This window comes from Sprattus sprattus, assembly GCF_963457725.1.
Source record: "Sprattus sprattus genome assembly, chromosome: 10".
In the NCBI taxonomy this organism is placed as follows: Eukaryota; Metazoa; Chordata; class Actinopteri; order Clupeiformes; family Clupeidae; genus Sprattus; species Sprattus sprattus.
The window spans coordinates 23,343,060-23,366,116 of record NC_137908.1 but is presented as its reverse complement, the minus strand read 5'-3'; the positions used below and the strand labels follow the sequence as shown (position 1 = coordinate 23,366,116).

Sequence of the window (23,057 nt, the reverse complement as noted above, 5' to 3'; positions counted from 1 at the left end):
ATTAACGGGGAAAATGACTCCTTGTAAGTGCGCTGTTGTTTAAATTACAGGACACAGTGAACAACACAAGGACACATTGGCTAAGCATAAAGCTGCTTTTAGATCAAAAAGAGGGAGGAGCGTCAGAGTGACAAGAGTAGCAAATCAGAACAATCAAAACAACAGATAGCAGCATTCTCTTATAAAGAGTAAATCAGTTTCCAGGATTTGCAAAAGGCTTTACTACTAATTAATATCGAAATAAGATGATGACTGCAGAATGTCTTAGCCCAGCTGAACTTCTTTTTGAAAGAAAACTGTCTACCAAATGATCCTAGGGCACAGAATGTATCATGAAGAACAAAAAAGTACAGCTTAAAAAGTTTGGCATTCTACGCCACTGGAATCTTGATGAAAAAGGACCTTATGTGCTAATTATCTTGCTTCCTCTAGGGAATGGACACGTTGTGATCACTTGTCACAGATAAAGCCTTTTGCCCATGACTACTTCTCTAGATCTCTTTCAGAACTCAGGACTCTGGAGACCACCTGGGTGGATAAACCCTCTGTCCTCTCACAGTTGGGGGAAGATCCTGATGATGAGACAAACATTGCCATGGTGACGATTTGAATTCCAAACAGATGAGACAAACATCGCCACGGTGACAAATTGAATTCCAAACAGCACCATCAACCCACCACAACCCCCCACTTGCATTACTCCTGGGATGCAGTGGCATCTGGACCGGCTGACCCACCCCCTCCCAAGGAGCCTTGACAAACACCTCAAGTGAGAAAGTCATGAAAAGATGGCAATGATTGCCATACTATATGCGAGCATTTATATGCAATATATATAATTGCCACCATCAACATGTTTTTCTACCTACTCTATTTACCCTTGTAACAGTAATCCTATGAACACACTGTATACCCACTAAGTTGTTTTAAATATATCATGGATATACCATGATGTTTGTATGTACATCTACCCCGTGTATGCTGAGTACATTTTTGCTTCAGGGTCCTTCCTGATAAACAGGGAGTTTTTTTCTTACCCTGTCGCCATTGTGCTTCAGGGGGTTCAGAAACAATCTATCAGAAAGTCCCTACCCACCATGCATGATATTTACCACAAGAGGGTGGAGTCGAGGGCAAGAAATGTCATAAGGGATGACTCACACCCTAATACCAGCCTCTATACCGCCTCTGCAGTATCAATTTAAGGACCGAGAGACTTAGGAGGAGTTTTTACCAACAGACAGTGAGACTATTGATCTTCTTTGAATTCAGCACTCTTTCCTTACTTATTTTTTTCTTTTTGCACACTGTGGAGTAAAGGCCCTTTTGTGAGGTTATCAACATATAGGCTATAAATGATAAGGCCTACATATCTACTGTATATAGACCTTTATTCCTGAATCAAAATGATGGCAATCTGAATTGCACTGACTTTCTATCTGTTTTCTACTCAAGTAAATGGGTCCCCCATTTTAGCTGAGGTTCTGCTCAAGGTTCTTTCTCGTTAAAAGGGCGTTTTTCCTTGACAAAGTCAACTTTGTGCTCGCTGTAGGACAGGGGTCTCAAACTGAAATTACCGGGGAGCCGATAAGCGTCCAGTCCGGTAAATGTCTTTATCTGTTGGCTTGCCTATCGCAAATGCACCATGTGTGGTCAGTGGTACAATGGTGGAATAGCAAATAGCTGACCTAGGTTCATTTCCTGGGCAATCCAAGATGCTCTTTGGATAAAGGTGTTTGTTATAGTTGCTTTTTTGCCTCACTTTTTCTCATTGATAGCCCATCACTTACATATACATTAGTAATAGTGGGATAATGTCTTCATTTTCCTTCATACATGCACATTTCAAAGCAAATGCTGTACTGCACCACTTTGTATAGTTGGTAACAAGGCAGCAAACAAACAAAACAAAGCAGAAAACTGAATAAAGTTTCAGCAAAACCAGAATGATTATGTATGATAATATATTTTAAGTGTTTAATTGTATTTGTCTGTCAAAATACAGCATCTTTTCATCTATGGTGATCTAAAATGAATAGTCTAAATTATTTAATAGATATGTTGATCATTGATGGTGCGCCATCTGTTGTATGTATACTTGGAGCGACTTCCATGACAGACCAGCATGCTCGATTGTGTCACACAGTTGCTCAAATACATCTTTAGCTGTGGCACGGCCTTGCATAATTCCTCTGTCACTTCAAACTGGTTGTTAACACCATGGACAAAAATGGCGAGCTGAGCATTATCATTTATGTCAGTGCTGATAAATGTAATCTGAAAGCTCAGCCATCCTCTCTGCCACTGTGTTGGCTGAAAGGCAGATGTTGCTGAAGTGATCCCTTTTTCTGGAAAGATGATACCGGCTACTTCTAGCATGCAGTCTTTTAGAAACTGGCCTTCAATAAACGGCTTTCCCGCTTTGAAAATCATCTCACTCACCACAAAACTAGCTTTGACTGCTGCATCGGCCTCCATGGTTGTCTTCTGGAAAAGGCTTTGCTGCTCAGACAGCCCTTCTTTAGCTGTGCAGCTCTTTAGCTTCTCTCCTCTCCCTGGTATTTACTGTACTCTTCTGTATGCTTGGTTAAATCATGCCATTTCAAGTTATATTTCTACAACACAGCAATCTTCTCTTTGCAGATGAGCCAGGTGGCATTGCCCCTGAACTCAACAAATACATCAATCTCCTACTTTTCATGAGATTGTCTGTGCTCATCCAGTTTTTTTTTTTGCCTTTCAACCACATTTGAAAAAAAAAACTTCTCAACAAAAGACGCCACACCCCACACAGTTATTACCTCAGCTGTTAGTGTTAGCTACATGGGTAAAGAAGCAAATACCAGAATCATTTAAAAAAATAAATGTTTCCCTCAACTGCAGGTCTACAAAAGACGGTTGATTCTGGTCCCTCTTTTAAACACAATCTTGTTGAGAGTCCAGCATTATACTGGCCCAAGTTTGCAGTTTTCAGATGAAAAGTGGTTAGCGCACAGAGATGTGTGTTGCTCTGTGCAGCCGAACAACGTTGAACCCATGACCTTCTTGCTGTGAGGCGGCAGTGCAAGCACCTGAGCCACCGTGCAATCGTACATGGCTCTGGAGCGGTCTAATTGTAATGAGTGCCCTATGGGCCGTCACAAGAGGGAGAAAAAAAGGGCTTGCTGAAGCGCTTCTTTTCTGACAGAGACCATAACAAACTGACAGGGTTGTATTTCTTCAGTGTTTTTAAGGTTGGTAGGCATGTCAGATACCCAAATATATGTGTAGAAGCACTTAACAAGTGAAATGTTCATAATATGTCCCCCTTTAATATCTCGTTTTGTTGAGTTTTAAATGAATCTGTATTTTTTTTTTATGTTTGTTGGAGGTCTCTGTTCTTTCTCTGTGATGTGGTCAGGAGACAGGGATTCTCACTTCTCAATCGTTCCCCCTCAACCCTAGACTGGGGCACAAGTTATCTCAGAGATTTTTTCACTTCTTTCAAGCGTCTTCATCTGGCAAGCGAAAAAAAATCAATGTCAATAACATTCATAAAAGAAATATCCACGCCAATGACTCGATGAAATATCTTAATCACCATGTTATTTTGTTTTAGATCCATGGCAACTGGGGATTCCTTCACAATGATAGCATACAGCTAATAAGTGGGCAGAAATTGTGAAAATGTATATGCACTTAAGCCAGACTACATGCCAGTGCCAACAAGAGAGGACTGGATCTGTGAAGGTTTTAAACTGCTACATTTCCAAAACGGCATTGAGGCACAAGATACCAAATGTGGTAAAAAGCAGGGCCTGCCTATTACAATATGAGGGGGCAAATTCGGTTGTGCTGATGGCCCCTGTCGACTCCAACAACAAATGTTGGGAGAAATTGTGCTGGAGGCACCTTACTCGGCAGTGTTTTGCAACCTATGGTAAGAGTGGAGGGCTACAGGTCTGCTGAGGTGACACAGCTTGGGCTGAAGTAATTTGCCACTGAACACTTCAGCCCCAGATACGGCAGATCAAAGGTATACTTCCTTAAATAAATGTTTAAAACATTATTATTTATTATTACAATTATTTTGTATATTATTTTATAAAAAAAAATATTTATTTGTCATTATTTGTCAAGCGTTACTTTCTCAGCTTCCGACAAATAAATGTCTAGCTTTTAACTCATTTAAAAGGGTACATATGGCATTAGAATTTACACAAGTGTACAATTCCCAGCAGCAAGTAGGTGAAACTATGCAAATTAAATTAATTCAGCAATCAGACTATTCAAGGTCTCAATAGATTATGCTATTGAAATATCACATCATCGTGTTTACAGAAATATTTCAATACATAATCACATTCATTGCCAGAATAGATACCGGTACCAACATTAACTAAAGTTATAGATAATATAACAAGGAGAAAATGATCATTGCTTTATTAGAAGCATGTCGAAGATGGATGCGTTTCGGCACTAGGCCATCTTTAGCACCTTGTAGATAATCTGACATCCCATTGGCTAGCAAGTGTGAGTCTGACTTGGTTGAATTTTTCAAACAAAGAATCAACAACAAAACACAACATTCTGACATACCTGCTATGCCCCTTCTTGTACCAACAGTCGGCCATGTTTAATATTTTTGATGACCGTCTTGGAATTTCTTTGAAAAGATACACAAGTAAGTTACACAACTCATCAAACTCAGACAGGCAAAGTATGAGCTGTTTGTCCATTTTCTATTCAGACTGGAGAATAAGCTGCAAGCCCATTTCTCAAACAAGATAGAGAATGCTGATTGGACGACCTGTGCAGATATTTGCACCACAACAAAAAAAGTTGAGCTTTGCTGAAGTTCATTGTGGTATGCTAATGCCAGGGATGGTGGGCGGGGGACAGTTTCACAAGCAGTGCTGTAGCTCAGCATCAACTGCGGCCTTGCAAAATAGCGATGTCATTCTCCAAAACCACTTCTCACTAGAAACCAAATGGTGCCAGTAATTTATTGTCCGTCGTATGAAGGCGCCCTACAAGAGTATTTTGATTTGTTCAAGTTTGTATTGCTTTACAAGGTCGGAAGCTGTGAAAATAAATGAAACCCTTCAATAACTAGGTATATCACCTACCAATGTTAACTAGGGGAACCTATTTTAGCTAATTTGAAATATTTCCCTAATGACTGCATGCAAGCCTTATCATCATTTTGCATGCTAATGATCAGGATTTCTGCCACCTATGGTTTGTTTTATCCCTATGTTTAATTTAATCTAGGTTTAAATTAAAGGAAATTAAAAGGTTTTTGGAGTGTTGCCTGGTAACCACTATGGAGTCCCACATGCTGCATGGGTAATCAGAATCGTTTTTATTGCCAATTTTATTCTAATGGTCAGTGCCACTTGAGGCAAGCAAGACCAATGTAATGAATCTTTTCCTGCTTTAGCATATTGGTAGTAGCATACTTTTTTTTCAGACAATACAAAAGACAGATAAATAAGTACATTTTACCAAACAGTTTACCTAAGTTTTCCTCTGGCAATTGTCACCAAATGTTTCAGGGGGGAAACCAATACATTTTGACAAAGTTGTTACATATTTCAACTTACATACGGTATTGAATTAAAAATATGCCACGAGTGAACAGGTTTATGACATGAGCATGGACACTTAATAGTTAAAAAACACAGGATATTTTTTAGAGAAGAGAAATATTTTATTGCTCATAAGAAAGATCATAAAGAAAGCTACATACCAATTTATGCACCCTATTTGAGGTTGCAGATACATTTTTCAGGTTTAAATAAACTTTCTAATCATGTCCTGTCTGTCAAGTTCTCACTTTCTCTCACTCATACTGTATGTTACACCTGCATCCATACACTGGTGAGTCTCAGGCACACAAGAAAAGATATTTTTAATATTTCAATTTTCTCAAGGATTCTTCAACATATCTGACTTAATATGGTGGAGAAAAAACACAAGCACCAGCTTAAGGAAGAGAATTAGAAGACATTGTGTCATTTCCCAAAGAACCCTTTCCTTCAAGTGGAGAGATAGGGATTGCTAAAAGGAAGATTTCACATAACGCTTGAGGAGACAACTGCATTTTTTTTTGCAGAACACCTTTAGTCTTAAAAAGCCCAAACATGTTTCTCTGACTCAATGAAAGACAGACACATTTGTTTTAACTGGCAACACAGTGAAAATAATGGTTTTATGACGACAATGATGAAAAAATTCTAAAAACATAAAATCTAAAGAAATTCCCGTCTTATAAATTCCCATCTCAATAGCCATTTTGGAAATATTTCTAACATCAACATGAATCCAGAACCTGATGATTTATTTTCTTCAATGTCCAAGAAGCCCTGTGCCTGAAAACAAACAAAAATGGAAGAAGAGCCCATCTTAAGTAGGTGGAATTACCCAAACGATCAGAAGCAGTATATGAAAATGTAAATAGAGATGGTTTGTCCCAAAATTTGAAAATACAAAAATAAAAATCCATGTCTTCTGAGGCTTTATGTGAGGGAACAGACCAAAAAACAAACTAACCGTGTAAGATTTTTATGGCCCCACACCAAAAAAATATATATTTTTGTTCAAATGAGTCATCTGTTTACTGAAAACATTTAACAGTAAACCATTTTTTTTAAGGTGTGTTCCTCATGTAAAGCTAGCTTAAAAAAAAATAAAAAATAAAAAATAGAGGATGAAGGATGCTGCCGCTGTCCACCGCTATTGCAAGGAAATGCTCTATCTGTTGACCTACATTCTGCCATAGGGTTTCATACTGCAATAAGGTTTTCTGTAGGCATGAGGAGGAGTAAATAACGACGGATTTTTCATTTTGAGCGAACTATCCCATTATTTTCTATTAAAACATGATACATTTTTTCAAATGCATAATCTTACCTTTAAATCCCTCCTCAGGCAAACAGACTGCAACAGAAGTAACCAATTTAACAGACTCAGTTTAGGATGCAAATCAATGTATAAAATGTTCAGTAATATATGCAATTGGATGACTAATCTTACCTTGGTATACATCATCTATTGCAGCATAATCTGTTAAAGGTTCGTCAGCCTGGGGAGAGAGATGGTATTACAATTTTAACCACAACCATCAAGTAGTGTTATTTTGTCAAACTTCCTCTAATGCAACATACAGAAAGCAAATTAAAAGCACATTATGTAAGAATTGGTATTTTTTTGCTGCTGAGCTTCCCCTACTGTTGCGGAGTGTAGTTCACTTTTTTTTATACCATTGTCGTAAATACAAATCCCACTTTGAGACCCTTTATGGACAGTGGTACACATGTATTTGTGATAAATATATTTAGATGTGATAGTGGACTAAGGTTGATAACATCTGGAAAAACTACAAATCTCTGTGAGACAGGGATGACATAGATAAGGTTTCACCCTATCTCACATTATTTCGTAAATAACATCGGCGTTATGACGAAAAACTAGCGAATCCACAACTTTCCTAACACAGCCAACAACAAATAAACGCAACACAAGACACAACAACACAGATAATATGTTATTACAGACTACTCTAACGGTCCATCTGGCTAGCATATTTCTGTCTCTCAGCTCTCGCCAACGATTAAAATCCAGTTAGAGATGGACTCTTGATCGGTTACACTCCCTTTCTCTCTTCCTCGCTACAGAGAATACTAAGCTAGCTTCTTCTTCTTATAGCTAGCAGATGGGTCTAGTTGTTGTTGCGTGAGGTGGTGCTATAAAGCATGGGTTTTCAACCAGGGGTCCGTGGCGGCATTGCAGGGGGTCTGAGACATGAGCCTATGTTGATCAGTTCACCATTGAATTTTTTTTTTTATATATAAATTCGCTTTGATATTTCAACACATTTCTAGATTACTCTTGAATATCATGGAAATATCGTGTTATAGGCAAAATATCTGTGCAGGGGGAGGGGGCGTGGCAGCGGCGGTTTTCAAACACACACGTGCGTGCAGGACCTTCAGTGGGCGGCAAATTACTTTCTAGACAGAATGGTGGTCCCTGGGACAAAGCCAGTTGAAAACCCCTGCTATAAAGCATTACGTAGTTCTTGCAAAAGGTGTTCTTTGACTTATTGCAATGGAGTGACAATCAACAATCAAGACATATCTGGCAAGCCCAGTATACTCTCCAACTTGATCATCTCAGTTTTATGATCATCAGTTTTATGTACAACACAAATTACATAACCTGTGACTGTTCTGCATGAGCTGAAAATAAGTGTGTTGTGTTTGCGCTTACTGTCATATCTTCCATACTCATATTCTAACTACTTCTCGAATAGCCGCTGAGAATCCTAGAATTCCCTGACAACAGAAAGTCTTCTGACTGTTTCTCAAAAATGTTTTTCTGATGTTTTACTACTTGCGTACTACTGGCATATATAAATAAAAAGGCAAAATTATTTTAACCAAATAAATCCGTTCTATCGAAATGTTCTACCTTTGTCCTTTCCATCCATCTAACTTCTAGTCCATTGCTTTTTTAAACCTCTTCTCCCTTCTAGTTTGAGACTGATGCTGTCATGGAGAGCTGCGGCCCATTTGTGAATCATGTGATCCAATTACTAATATGTGCGTACCTAGCTCAATATTAATTATTAAATGCTTCTCATAGACAATAGTGTCAAAATATTCTGACTTGTGAAGCCACTTATGTTATGATAAGTGAAGGCCTGGTACAGATTTACAGGCTAAAATAACATATTCTTCCTGCTGTCATCATGCCTCATCTTCTCCTCAAGCCCTTTCTTCCCTGTCCATTTGCTTCATTTCTCACTTGATCTCTTAATTGGCCCTCAAGAGGATGCTAATCTGCAAGTACGGCAATCTAGACTACTCTCAAGTGTAGTTCCACATTGGTTGAACAAGCTTCCTAGCACTACCTTTAAAAAGCTCTTGAACCCCCTACTCTTCAGAGAGCACCGCCCTTCCTAACTTGCACTTACAGTACTTACATTCCTGCACTTTTTTTTTATTTCTTATGTAAAATAGTATTTATTGTTACACTAGGGCTCTATTGCTCGTAGCTTGACTGTTTTCTCCCTTGTGCGTCGCTTTGGATAAAAGCTTCTGCTAAATGACTTAATGTAAATGTAATCTGAGAATTCTAACTTACTTACTCAAGTTCTTACTTTAACAAGGGAGTTTGTGTGTCTTGAAACATTGGTAACAGCGTTTCATCAAATGAACTTGAATAGTAACAGAACAGTGAACAGTTAAAAAGTGTAAACTGGAACAGGCCACAACTGAAAAAAGCATTGTTCATGCTGATTCCAAGGCTTTCTTTAAGGTTCCCTCTGATGCCCAAGCTCAAGAGTGTGCCATCCTGTGACGCTTGATTTGAACTCTGTACCTTAAGGCAAATGACGCACTCTGGTATCACCCCTAGGCTACCCAGAGTGGCGGAGTCATCAGTAAGGCTTCGGCCATCTATGGACAGGTTTTGGTCAAATGGAGCAACAGAAAAGGCATGCATGATCTGAAAAAGAGGAAACAGAGGTGTCAGATTGCAGGACAGGCACAAAAATAATTCCATGTCAACTCAACTACAGACTCCCCTGATGAATAACTTATTTCAACAGTTATTTAACTTTCAATCCACAGCATTTGCTGCACTTTTGTAGAGGAGCAATGGGCTTTTAGAGTTTAAGGATATAATGTAATTTTAACCCTCTTGCATCATCTGCACTGTTCGGGAAGCAGAGAAAAATCATATCTCAAATCCAATCTTCGCACCACATTATGACACCAACGAGATAACAGCGTTGCCATAGAGGTTTTTCCTTTCGATTAATACACTGACAAAAACTGTTTCTGTTAAAAAGTACCTTAAATAAGTGAAATCAGAGTCTCAGCACTAGACAGACAGGGTAAACACCCACATGCTAAAGACGTCATCACCTGTGGCTTTAAAGGGAGATTATCCTAGCAGGAGAAAGTCTACTGTAAACCAAACTTCACTCAGATCCTAATATAATTCCTTTATTTTGAGGCAAGCCCTGCCATGTGGAGGTAGACTGTAGTAGATATGTTGTAATACATGTCCCCCTCGCACGCAAAGTATTTTTTCTTACAAGGCTTTTGAATTCCAAGGACAATGAGAAGTAGTATGGGGCTTCAACTACCTGGAACTGGATGAGTACATTTAAATATGTCTTATTTCTTCCCTATGATTGTGGTTGTGTGTACTGAACCAGACTGAGACATTGAAAGCTCAGGAAACCGTATTTTAAGTTAATTAACTGATTAGAGCTCTTCTCAGGTTGACATTTCTGTATTTTAAATTCTTTATTCTAATATTTTGAGATACTGGACTTTTTAGAACACAGCTGTGTGATTCTTTTGAATGTACAAGGCCTATCAATGAGTGTCTCTTGCCAACACTTTAAACTGGGAGGGGGTAGTATAATGGTGTGGGGTGCCATTTCAGCCTCAGGACTGGGTGACAGTGAAAATTGATTGCATCATGGATAAGAAAGTATACCACAACATTCTGGTGAGGCTCAAAGTACCATCTGGGAGTCGTATTATTGGGCCTGGATTTAGTTTCAAAAAGGACAATGGACCTCATTCTGAAACGCAGTTCTGGCATTCATAAAAGTTCTCATCTGGGATTTGTCTTAAGATGAACAAAAATTATAAGGAGCTGGCGGGGTGTTTATGTATGCAAATATAGGTGTAGGAGAATGCGTGTTCAATTTAAGAATCAGTGCAGAGCTAAGAACTCTTTATCGGTTTATCAAGAATAGTAACAATGGGCTTCATTCTCGAACGCAGTTGAGAAGAATTTAAGAAGGACTTTCTTCTGAACTCCACTTTGGTGGATTTAGGAAAACATTTGGAAACATTCTTGATAGTTTTCTCATCTGGGTTTTCTTCGGAACTTCAGAAGACTTTCAGAACGCAAAATAGCAGTCGTAATTCGGCAAAAGTTTTCTCAAATGCGATTCCTTAAAAAAACACAAGATGGTTAATGTGTTAATGCTGAATTTGTGAAAAATCGTTGGTGATTGCGTTCGCATAAACTCTACAGACATCCTTCGGATTTAAATAATTATAATAATAATAATACATATGAGAATATTTGTATCATTAACAATTACGTTCACATTTAAAGTCATGATTCTACAAGGCATCTTGATGTCATAAAATAAATGAAAGGACTTCACCAGGATGCTGCGCTAGTCTAGTGAGCGTCGTTTGGCACTGTCGTCTATGCCAGTGTTTTTCAACCTTTTTTGCATCAAGGCACACTTAAGACACAGAAAAAAATCTCACGGCACACCAACAACTGGAAATGATATGAAAATCAAACCCAAACATCGTTTCAGCCTGAGCATAATATACTCTAAGAAATAAGGGAAACGCGTGTTCTATTTGTTGTATTTTATTAAACGTAACATCATGCTAATGCCAAGATGGCACGGGCTTTATGCCCAGGTACAGATCATTTTAGACCGGCTGCATTACCGCCACACACCTGTAGAACAAAATGCGGGCAATTACAACGACAACTGTCATGGTATATGAACATCGTTAAGCGCTAATACTTTCCAAACAGAACATTGTGCACCCGTTGCGCAGAATAAATTATGGGAATTACTATGCCGCCACGTGACAATACATTTATTATGAAATGACATAGTACTCACTTATTGCGAAATCTGGGCCTGTTTAGATGCACACAATAGTGGTGTCCGGGCAGGAATTGATGAGAGGCACACACGTAATTCCTCATCAAGGGATCGCAGACGTTCTTTATGTAGTCTTTATCGCTGTTTAACTTGAAAAGCCAAGATCGCACAAGTAGCTATATACTAGAACTTTTCCCCGTGACAACCAATCGGACCTCTGTATGGAGCAATAAGGCACTATGTTCTGCTCCCATCTCCTCACATAAAATTGAAAACAGGCGGCTTTTTAGTGGTCTTGTTTTAATGAAGTTAACCATGCTCAAGACTCTTTCCAACACATCGGTAAGCTCTGCTGGTAGCGTTTTATCAACAAGTGCCTCTCGGTGTAGAAAGCAGTGGGTGACCACCACAACATCAGGGTTTTTCTCTCACTGCTCAAAGCCTTTGATGCGCCCGACCATGGCTGAAGCTCCGTCGGAGCACAGTGTGTGGCTTTTTTGACTCATCTATAAGTTCCGCTACTAAATAGCTAGCTTCCAGGGCTCTCTAGGACACCTTTGTGACCTTGTCATCATAGTAGCCTGTTTGACAGTGTTGTCACGCATACGAACAAAATAGTTAAGGTCCTTGTCTTGGAGCGCATGGTGTTAAGTTTGCAAGTGGCGTTTAAGCTGGCTAGGGACCATGGCACTGTTAGCTAGCTTTTCCCCACACTCAACGCACAACACTTTTTTTAATTGTCGCCTCAGTAAATCTGCCTATTATTTACGCTGCGTAGCTACCACCAGGGGTCTATTGAGTATTGAGCCTTCATACCACCAACAGCGCGATGTCACACACACACACAAACACACAAGTTGGCTCTTCTCGCACATAGTGATTTTGCTCACCAATGAAGTGACAATATGTAAAAAATGATTTTTTTTCACAGCACACCGGACAGGCCGCGGCACACCGGTTGAAAAACACTGGTCTATGCAAGTACAGCAATCCGGCCTATTCTCATTTGCAGTGTTGCGTCTGAATGCGTTCATTGAAAGAACGTTCATGACCTTGCTCATCATTTTGGTGAACGTGAACTGAACGTACTGTACTGATACTGATTTTGACTGAACACGTTACTGCTGTTCTGGCCCTTATAAGGAGCTGGCGGGGCATGTATGTATGCAAATCCAGGTGCGCATGAATGCACATTCAATTTAAGAAAGCTCTTCTGGGGGAGCCAGTTTAGAAGACTTCTGCTGCTTATGACCACATTTTCAAGCGTGCAAGAATGCAGCAGAGGTCTTTCCTTACGTTGTTTTTCCGAAGTCTGTAAGAAACATTTCAGAAGAACTTCAGAAAATGATTGAGAATAAGGCCCAATGTGATGAAAAAAGTTGATATTTCTTTTATATTTTATACAATTTAAACTGCCTGGGGTCAAATTGAGAAAATGTTAAGAAAATGTTTGAGAATGAGGTCCAATGACCCTAAACATTCTTCTAACTATTGGCGAAACTACCTGCGATAGAAGGAATCTGCTGGAGCATTGAAAATATGGGACTGGCCCCCTCAAAGTCCAGACCTCAACGCCATGCAGCAAATTTTGGGCGAGTTGGAAAATAAACTGAACAGATCGATTGTACATTCAAAGGAAAGCCTTTAGCTTGAATTACAGAAGGCATGGGATAACATTAGGGTTGAAGTTCTCAAAAAATATATTGACACTATGCCAGAGAGATGTGCTGCTGTAATTGCTGCAAAAGGTATATATATATATATATATATATACACACAAAATATTAAAGTTAAAAGTGGATAAAACAGTAGGACTCACTTCATCGGATACATTATGTCTCATTGTCTTTGGTATTTTTTAAATGTTTAATATTTTAACTAGTGCTGTCAGTTTAACTCGTTATTAATGGCTTTAACACAAACCCATTTTAACGCGTCAATTTGTTTATCGCGCGATTAACGCGTTGTTAAAAAAATATTTTTTTATATTAACATTATTTTTGGCCTTGCAAACTGTGTAGTAGGCTAACGTTACGTTTGATTGAATGGTGAGCGCGATACGGCGAAAAGGATGATAAAAAACTTCTGAATAGAAAGTTTACCTTTAAAAGTTGTGTTGTGCAAAAGAAGGGAGCTTCACTGTTGTCTGAAAATGTCAACAGGCAGCTGGCTGAAAGCACAGAAGAAGTTGGCTTACCTTTTATTGGTAACCTAACTGTGGTTCATTGTTTTTGAAATAAGAGTTAAATAAGAGTTCACAGCAAACTTAAAAGCTGAGCTTGTTTATCTGAAATGTGCACTTTATAATTTTATTTTGTATACCTGTTTGGCAATGTTGTTTTTCAATAAAAATAAAACATTGCATAAAGCAAGCCAATCCACTTTTCCATGTTGATAGAGCATTAAAATAAAAATGATGGAAAAAAATTATTGAAGGGACATTTAGAATAGATTCGCGATTAATCGCAATTCATTTTGAGTTAACTATGACAAAAATACGATTAATCGCGATTAAATATTTTAATCGTTTGACGGCAGTAATTTTAACTGAAGGTAATGGCGAAGTAGAATGTAAACAGTTAAAGAAGGGGTGACTATTTACTCTGTCCTACTTATATCATAACTTGAGTGATCTGCATATCTGATCTGAACATTTCACCTATTTTATGTAGGCCTACTTTTCAAACAGGTTTCTTGTTTGTCAGGGGCTTAACTGGAAGGAAAAGCCTTTAAGGTTTGTGTCAACACTATTATTATGCTGGAATGATAAAGTGATGTGAAGATTGGAATCAAGATAAAGCAGTTACCATGGGATCAAAAGATAATTACACAGATGCCCATAGTATACAGTCACCACACTGCTTGATGACTGAAGGCCAGATTCATCTAGATATCATCATCTTGACGACTGGAGCTTATGTGGCTGTACCAGCATGTAGGAAGTGCACTTGAAGTGGATAAAGACAAAAGGGGATCTGCTATAGACGGCAGATAGTAAGATGAATGTAGGGCACCTATATACAGCATCTTCTTTCCTTCAATGTAAATCCACAAAATCAGTTAAATGGACACACATTTTTTACCTGGATTTTGAGCTCCTTCAGTGTTTGGTTGGCAGAGACAATAAGGGCCTTCTCTCCTCGGAGCTTGTGATGACGAGTACTCCTGCGGATGCCTTTGTCAGAGGATGCCTTGGGTACTGAATGCACGGCAATACCAACACCGCTGATTATCTTTTTCCGCTTGGCGCCATTCTCCAACTTGGGGGTGGGAGGGGTGTAGAACAGAAAAGAACATGAAGTGCCACAGCTGCCCTGTTAATGCACTGTTCAGAATGATGGATAGAGATGAAGTGAGGGCAACTCTCACCTGGCTAAAGTCTGGGTCTTTTTCTCCATCCACTTTGGTTTCCCTCTCTTCTTCTGCTTCTGAACCACTTACATTAAGTGATGGAGCATCATCCTTCAGTCCCTTGAGAGTGGGGAGAGAGAGAACATGAACAAATGCAAAAATACTAGTCTTTGTAGTGTAAGTACCAGGGCGTAAACCCAGTGCTTTATGACAATTCTGTTGCATATCTCCAGTTGTCACTCTGACAATGCCATGGGCAGTGATGGGTTAACCGTTACCCTTTTGTTATTAATGACTTTGCGCACGTAGATAGTAGCTTGGGTGTACTCTCTCATGTCTCTCTGCTGCTGGAACATGAAGCCCTCTCGGCACTCTTGACACAGTTCTGGAGGAGATTCAGAAACACAGCACCAGATACAGGTTTAAGACACGGGACTGATGCTTGGCCAACTGTTGTAAACAAAGCGTGATTTTCAAATGAAACGGCCATTGGACCTGGGCCTGAATGGTTCCACTTCATCTATAGATATGTTGCAGTCTGCAGAAAGCAGTTAAAAACTGACCTTTTTAAATATCCATTTTCCTGTTTAGTTGATTTGTTACAATGAAACAATTTTAAATATTTCAACTTAGTTGGTTGCTTCGGTATTAGAATTATTATCATCATCATCATCATCATCATTATGATGATTATATCAATGATTGTTATTTTTACTATAATCAGATTTTTATATATTGTTATGCACATATTGTTGCAATATGCATAATGCTTAATCTCTCTCTGTTGTTTATATACATGTTTTTTTAAGTTCCTGTGATGAAAAGCGCCCACCAAATACTATTAACTTATTTATGCATGTAACTAACTACAGCAAAAAGGAAGGCGTCTGCAGTAATTAGCCATTGACAACCATTAGAATATGAATAAACATTAGGCCAGATGTTCACCTTACACAGTGCAAATACTACATTTAGACTGAATTAGGTTACAGAGTCTAGAAATTGCAGTCAGCTATATCAGACCAAAGAAACACATTTTAGTCAAGTCACTTTATTTATACAGCACATTTGAAAACAACAGCAGTTGTGCCAAAGCGCTTTCCAGTTGAGATAAATAATCTGACAAAATTAACATAAATCAAGGAAATGTGTAGAGAATAAAATAATTTTTAAAAACATTAAAACAACAACAATTAAAAGTAGAACATCCGAGTAAAATGAACAATTACAATCAGAAACCATTAGAATTCAATATAGAACAAATATAAAGCAAATGTACCTGGTTGTGTGCGATATTCAACCCTGTCAGTGATACCAGGTTCTGATTTTATCCTGCATATCGAAATAGGCTGGTCCACAAGGAAATGGGTCCTGATCACCTCCCACTCGTCTGGCCAGAGGAGAGCTACACTGTGTGGGAATAAACCAAACTAACATGAGATAGACAAGCCTAGTAGACAGGAGCTTCCTATAGAGTGAAGCATACAGTTGCAGTTTATAAGATGTTAGCAGCGAAATAACCAAATGCGCCAAATTAATGTTATGTCTACAGGAATAATTGGTGTTTCTTTAAAAAAAAGACAGCTTGGAGGATTTTTCAGAACAATTTTGTGTAAGTAGCAGTGGTGGTCCGTCAGGGCCTTCAAGGCCTTCTCTGCTGGCCTAAACATCATTAGAAAATAAATGTAATAAAATAAATTTAATTTTAATATTTTCTTTTCATAAATATGTATTAAATTATTCCCCATAGTCCATTATCTTCATTTCATAGCTTCCAGCGTTGTTAATTTATGTTAGAGCTTTCATCCAATCATATTTCAGCTATCATGTGTTGCCATGCTCAAAGAAATCTTCCCCGAGAACAGAAATCTTCCCTGAGGCCTTCAGAATTCACATTGAAGGCCCGTGTACATCTGATTGGTTATCACAACTGGCTGTTTCAGTTAATTTAAGTTGAATGAACTGAAACAGACAGTTGTGACAACCAATCAGATTTCTAGTTGGCGACATTGGGCCTTCTAGAAGGCCCGGAAGATTTCTTTCCTCGCGTTGAACGTGACACGTAAACGTCCTTTGATTGGATACTGAGGCAGACCGGTGCAGTGCTTCAGTGCTCAGTTTAGCTGGCTAATGCGAAAACAACGTACATCGGTTTCAATGCTTATTATGCTAGTTGTTTCAATTGGTAAGACTAAATATAATTACATTAACCAACTCAAATAAACTAGTTTACACCAACTTGATAATTCCAGTTTTTGATACAATTACAACGCCATTTTCAAGACGGAACTTTCAAGAAAAACTGGATATCGTGAGGATGGGAAGTTTAATGAAACTGCTTTGCAGGTGGGACAATGCGATGTTTAGTGGACAAACTTGTTAAAGCTCACATAGGCTACTTTCGGTGGACTTAATAAAACTTTGTAGACTAATCCCTGAAAATCACCTTTTATTTTTAAGTTGTGACCGTAATATCCAAGCGATCTTATAACTGATAGTTTACTACTCCTAATGTATTGTTAATACGGGTGTATTGATTTTAAATGCTCCGGAAATATTAATAAAGTCTGTTGTACTCGACTATGTTAAGGTGATGCAATGCTCACTTATACTGCCTTTCTGTATAAATATAATGGTTCGAGAGCCATGGCGTCGTAATGATGGTATTAGGAGGTGGATTCACTCAGTTTAACATCGTGTAGGACATCGCTGAAGGCCTAGTCGTGAAATGCACGGACCGCCACTGGTAAGTAGTGATAGATGATCTATCAAAACTAACCCTATAAAGTGGTTAAAAAAAATGACATGCTTTGTGATTAATTAATTAAAATAAATTGCATACATCAGTTTGTTGTGAGAAGCATTTAAAAATCCATCAGATTTGCCATTGATTTGATGTGAGAAAGATCCTGCCATCCTGGGAAAAAGTATCGCCACAGGGCACAGGACTGGGACAAAAAAAAAAAGAATAGAAATGTAGAAAGACTTGTCTATAATGACTTGTGAACTGAAATAAAGTTGCTACAGCATAAGAAGGCACTCACTGCTCAGCGTCTCCTATTAGCATGGACTCGTAGGTGAACATGAAGCCACCATGAGGGCAAAGCAGGATGCTGTTGCCCACACTTGACACAGGTGTGCTTTTGGAAGGCCTCCTAGTGCCAGAAAAACACAAAAAGGTCAAAAACAATCAATACAATCATTTTTTTCCAGTTTTACTCAAACAGTTTAGAAATGTAAACATTTAAAGATCACTTCTTGTTTATGGTCAGTGTCAGAAAATGGCAACATCCGCTCACCTGATAAACTTCCTCCATTCAGCCACAAAGAATGGCGGAACAATGTATAAAACATCCGTTTCCTACAACAACAAAAAACTAAAAATCAACAAAACACAACAAGAAAGTACCACATTGAAATTGGTGATGATTTACAAGTGCTTGACCAGTAAACTGTCGTAGGTACAATGGGTACTAGCCTCACATGGGGACCAGAATATGAGTACACAAAACTGTGCAATTTACTCCACAGGTTGAGCTAATTATAGAATGAAAATAAAACAACAACCTCTTGAAATCTCCTGGAAAATACAATTTTAAAGTCCATGTCATTTTCCAAGATTTCCATGACTGTGGGAACCCTGGATTTATCTTTTAATCGACCTTCCTTCCTGCCCTCTTTTTCTTTCTATGCGTCCACCAGGCTGGCCTTAAGCAGGTGGGCCCCCCTTCTCAGATAGGTTCTGCACAATATTTACTCCCATTAAATGGGAGTTCTCCTTGACACCGCTGCCGTGCCCTTATTCTAGGGACAATGTTACTGCGTGTGTGGTCTATACAAACAAATGTGGCACTTTTAGATGGGTAAAATATATAGAGACACCAGGGCCTGTCAGGCTACCCCCAAAAGAGCCTGACAGGCCCTGGGCTCCATTCTTTTTGGTTTTGTAAAGCGCCTTGAAGCAGCAACAATAGTTAATAGCACTACATCGCCCAATGCAAGGCATTTTTTGCATTTTGGCAAGGAAAAATTAAATAATTCTATAAAATACAACATAAAAAATTCAATAGTGGCTTCCGCGTCTTCTGTGCTTGAATATTGTATAACTCCTAGAGGTTAGATTAACATTAAATTCAGTTTTTTAGAGATTGACATGCAGTATTTGATACAGACAGAAGTGGTCCTTCAAGTGCAATGATGTGGAAGATGTTGCTGTACCTCAGGCCATTTCTGCAGCACTGGTCTATTCTTCTCCTGGAAGAGGTTGAGTAAAGCACTCTTCTGCTCACTCGCCATCATTTTGTTCAACTCTTCATTCTGTCTGTCCTCTCGCTCCAGCCTCTGAGTAAAGTACAGTAAGAATAGCGGCAGTTAGAAGACACAATTCTCAATGAGCAACATTAAGGGGTAGAAAAACAAGGCACTCAAAATAAGCCCAAAATAATTAAAAAAGTTTAAATGCCTTTATACCGGTTCTTAGCCCGCATGTAGTGTACTGACACTAAAAGCTATTTGAGACATATGGAACATGTTGCTACTCTCTATACTTTTTGTCGGCCCAATAAAACTTTATGTAAACAATGAACTTGGTCAATTAATACGCAACTGCAATACGGTCAAAAAAGTGGAACTACTTCACAGGTGTGGACATTTAAATAGATTTTCTAAAGGATGCGTCACAAGATTACATTTAACCAAGCCTTGCAGTGATTTTACAAAGTTAAAACTCTAGCTAAACTCTAACTGCTAGCTTGCCAATAAGAGGTATGGAACTAACGACTAGACTGGCCATAGCAACCAACCATTTACAAACTAACGTCTGGGCTTTGGACGGTACTAGTAACGGCAGTTTGTCCTGACTCAAAGTGTGGCTAAAAGAAGTAATCCTACAAATAGTTTAATGTGGAAGTTATATCTGCAAATGAACATGAAGCAAGTGTGGCAACCGTGATATTTGTGTCAGGGCCGCATTACCACCTTGAATGTGCATTCATTTCTGCTACCTGAATGTTGTGTCCTCAGTGATCTATTACTTATTTATTCAGTCAACTAGTGGTTAACTAATAGGCCCATAAAGGCACAAGCCTAGGAGATTTTTGAAGGTATGAATAATGAATTGAATGAAATTAACAGTATACTTCTCATATAGTTATACATTTCAGATGTGGCACTGGAGATAGGGAATTTTAGTCTGGAAATTGGGAAAATAGTACAGTACATGGCCAAAGTGGAGTTGAAACAACACATCATAGCTCATTTGTCAGCAGAGGCAATGCTGATGAAAGTTAGTTGCAGTAAACAAAAAAAAGGATTTTTTAAATTTGGTTCAAAACATGAATGACATTTGCTCCATCTTTTTGTTCACTCCTTTTGTGTCATAACACGACGTAGCAATTTTCATGTTGATTGGACACTCACAGTGGTGAACAAGCTGCAGTGATTTGACAGCCTGCTGTCAGCCACATGAATTAAGTTATCAAAGCAATCATTTGAGGATTTAAAAAATGTCAGTCATTGTACCACATATAAGGCTTTTCTGAAAATGTGTCATTGAAAACCAATACATTATCAGAGCCTCTTAGTAGTCTGTGCAAAACTTGGAGATTGTCAACAGAATGTTGCAAGTTTCATATTAAATGACGCAATCTACTGGACTTAAGCATTTTGATAATTGTTGTTTGGCCTATATTATCAAAACAGGTTGAAACAGGTTTTAACTGATATTCCCTGAGTTTTGGGACAGCTGTTCATGTAACACCCAATGCATGTAACAAACTCTTTGGCTGTTGCCTGACAGAAATGGCACTAGAAGTTACAGTACTGTGCAAAAGTTTTAGGCAGGTGTGAAAAAATGCTATGAACTAAGAATGCTTTGAAAAATGTAAACAATAAATGTTTATTTTGTATCCATTTACATGGTAAGACTGAGCACAGCAACAAGACACAACGTAGTTATACTGCATCAGCAGGGTCTCTCCCAGACAAAGATTTCAAAGCAGACAGGGGTTTCAAAATGTGCAGTTCAAGCTCTTTTGAAGAAGACGTTGAGGATCGTACACGCAGTGGTCAGCCAAGGAAACTTAATGCAGCTGATGAAAAACACATCAAGCTTATTTACCTTCGAAATCGGAAGATTTCAAGCAGTGGCATCAGCTCAGAACTGGCAGAAACCAGTGGTACCCAGGTACAGACATTTACTGTCCAGGGAAGTCTGGCCAGAAGTGGTCTTCATGGAAGAGTTGCAGCCAAAAAGCTCTACCCCGACAAGGAAACAAGGCCAAGTGACTGAACTACGCACGAAAACATAGAAACTGGGGTGCAGAAACATGGCAGAAGGTGCTCTGGACTGATGAGTCAAAATTAGAAATATTTGGCTGTAGAAGAAGGCAGTTTGTTCGCCGAAGGGCTGGAGAGAGGTACAATAATGAGAGTCTGCAGGCAACAGTGAAGCATGGTGGAGGTTCCTTTCCAGTTTGGGGCTGCATTTCTGCAAGTGGAGTTGGAAATTTGGTCAGGATGAATGGTGTCCTCAATGCTGAGAAATACAGGCAGATACTAATCCATCATGAAATACCATCAGGGAGGCGTATGATTGGCACCAAATGTATTCTGCAGCAGGAACATAACCGTAAACATACAGCCAATGTCATTAACAACTATCTTCAGCTTAAAGAAGAACAGAAAGTCCTGCAAGTGATGGTATGACCCCCACAGAGCCCTGATCTCTACATCATCGAGTCTGTCTGGGTTTACATGAAGAGACAGAAGAATTTTAGGAAGCCTACATCCACAGAAGATCTGTGGTTAGTTCTCCAAGATGTTTGGAACAATTTACCAGCCGAGTTCCTTCAAAAACTGTGCAAGTGTATCTGGAAGAATTGATGCTATTTTGAAGGCAAAGGGTGGTCACACCAAATATTGATTTAATTTAGAATTTTCTTCTGTTCCTTCACTGCATTTTGTTAATTTATGAAGAATTGATGAAAATAAACTGTTAACACTTCCATTTTTGAAAGCATTCTTAGTTTACAGCATTTTTTCACACCTGCCTAAAACTTTTGCACAGTACTGTATGTCATTCCACCACCTAGGTACCATATATGAAGATTCTCGAATTGCAATTTCTTGCTGGGGAGAGAAGGCAAAGATAACCAACGTTCATCACTGAGGTCAAGAAGGGGAAGAAAATGTGTTGATGTTGGTCAAACCCCATTGTCTCCCCACACTTTCCTTTTGACTTCAATGGGGCAAGGGCTATCTCTTCTAATATTAAAAAACATTCCAGTCAAAAAAGCCAACAGGATTCAGCATCGTGGACTTCTCATGTGCAGAAAAACAATACAGCTGCTACAAAAATAAATCAGTGGGGAAACACTGAAGATGCTTTAAACATACAAGTTATCTGCCCAACTACATCAGCAAAGAGTGCTCTGCAGGTCATAGGTAAAGTTTCATTATGCAACAATTTGACCTTAAAATAACAGCTTTAAATCATTTTGGTAGTACACTGACTTGTAATACGGAGATTGGCATCTGTGCCACTGCCACAGCACAGTGTGCGAAACCTAGCTATAAGAGAACTGTGTAATGCTTTATGCACCACCTCAAGCAACAACAACTAGACCTATGCGCTAGCTATAAGACAGCTATGTAATTTTGTATGCACCACCTCAAGCAAGAACAACTAGACTCCCATGCCCTAGCTATAAGAGGAAGCTATGGCAGCATTCTCTGTATGGACATCATGGCAGAGGCGGCGAAGAAACCGAGGATGACTTTATCAGAGGAAGCAAGGGCTTGCTTTTACTTGTTGGCGAGAGCTAAAAGTTACAAAAGGATGCTGTCTTGCTATGTCTTGCGCTTGCTTGATGTTTGGCTGTGTAAGGAAAGAGGTCGACTTGCTAGTTAACATCCCTGCCAATGTTATTTATGAAATAATTTGACGTGGGCTGTAATTCTGAGCAATATTTCAGCTAAACTAATATTTGTCACAAATGTTTTGTTAATTATCAGTGTTCATCTACGATGTCACAATAAATAAAACTACAAAAATGTTGTG

At 38.8% G+C, this 23,057-nt stretch overlaps 1 protein-coding gene across 2 annotated transcripts in view; it reads right to left on the bottom strand.

Annotated features, from left to right (window-relative positions):
* Window positions 1-5,788: 5,788 nt before the first annotated feature.
* usp48 (ubiquitin specific peptidase 48) overlaps window positions 5,789-23,057 on the bottom strand; it is a 45,399-nt gene continuing 28,130 nt past the window's right edge. For both annotated transcript variants that reach the window (XM_080846820.1, XM_080846819.1), the window contains exons 18-28: window positions 19,217-19,339; window positions 18,298-18,359; window positions 18,043-18,153; window positions 16,278-16,408; window positions 15,277-15,383; window positions 15,017-15,118; window positions 14,731-14,907; window positions 9,367-9,492; window positions 7,018-7,066; window positions 6,895-6,921; window positions 5,789-6,353 (exon numbers count right to left, since the gene is read on the bottom strand). In XM_080846820.1, coding sequence (XP_080702946.1) covers window positions 6,331-6,353; window positions 6,895-6,921; window positions 7,018-7,066; window positions 9,367-9,492; window positions 14,731-14,907; window positions 15,017-15,118; window positions 15,277-15,383; window positions 16,278-16,408; window positions 18,043-18,153; window positions 18,298-18,359; window positions 19,217-19,339 — 1,038 coding nt within the window. In that variant the 3' untranslated portion in view covers window positions 5,789-6,330. The remainder of the gene's footprint in view (window positions 6,354-6,894; window positions 6,922-7,017; window positions 7,067-9,366; window positions 9,493-14,730; window positions 14,908-15,016; window positions 15,119-15,276; window positions 15,384-16,277; window positions 16,409-18,042; window positions 18,154-18,297; window positions 18,360-19,216; window positions 19,340-23,057) is intronic.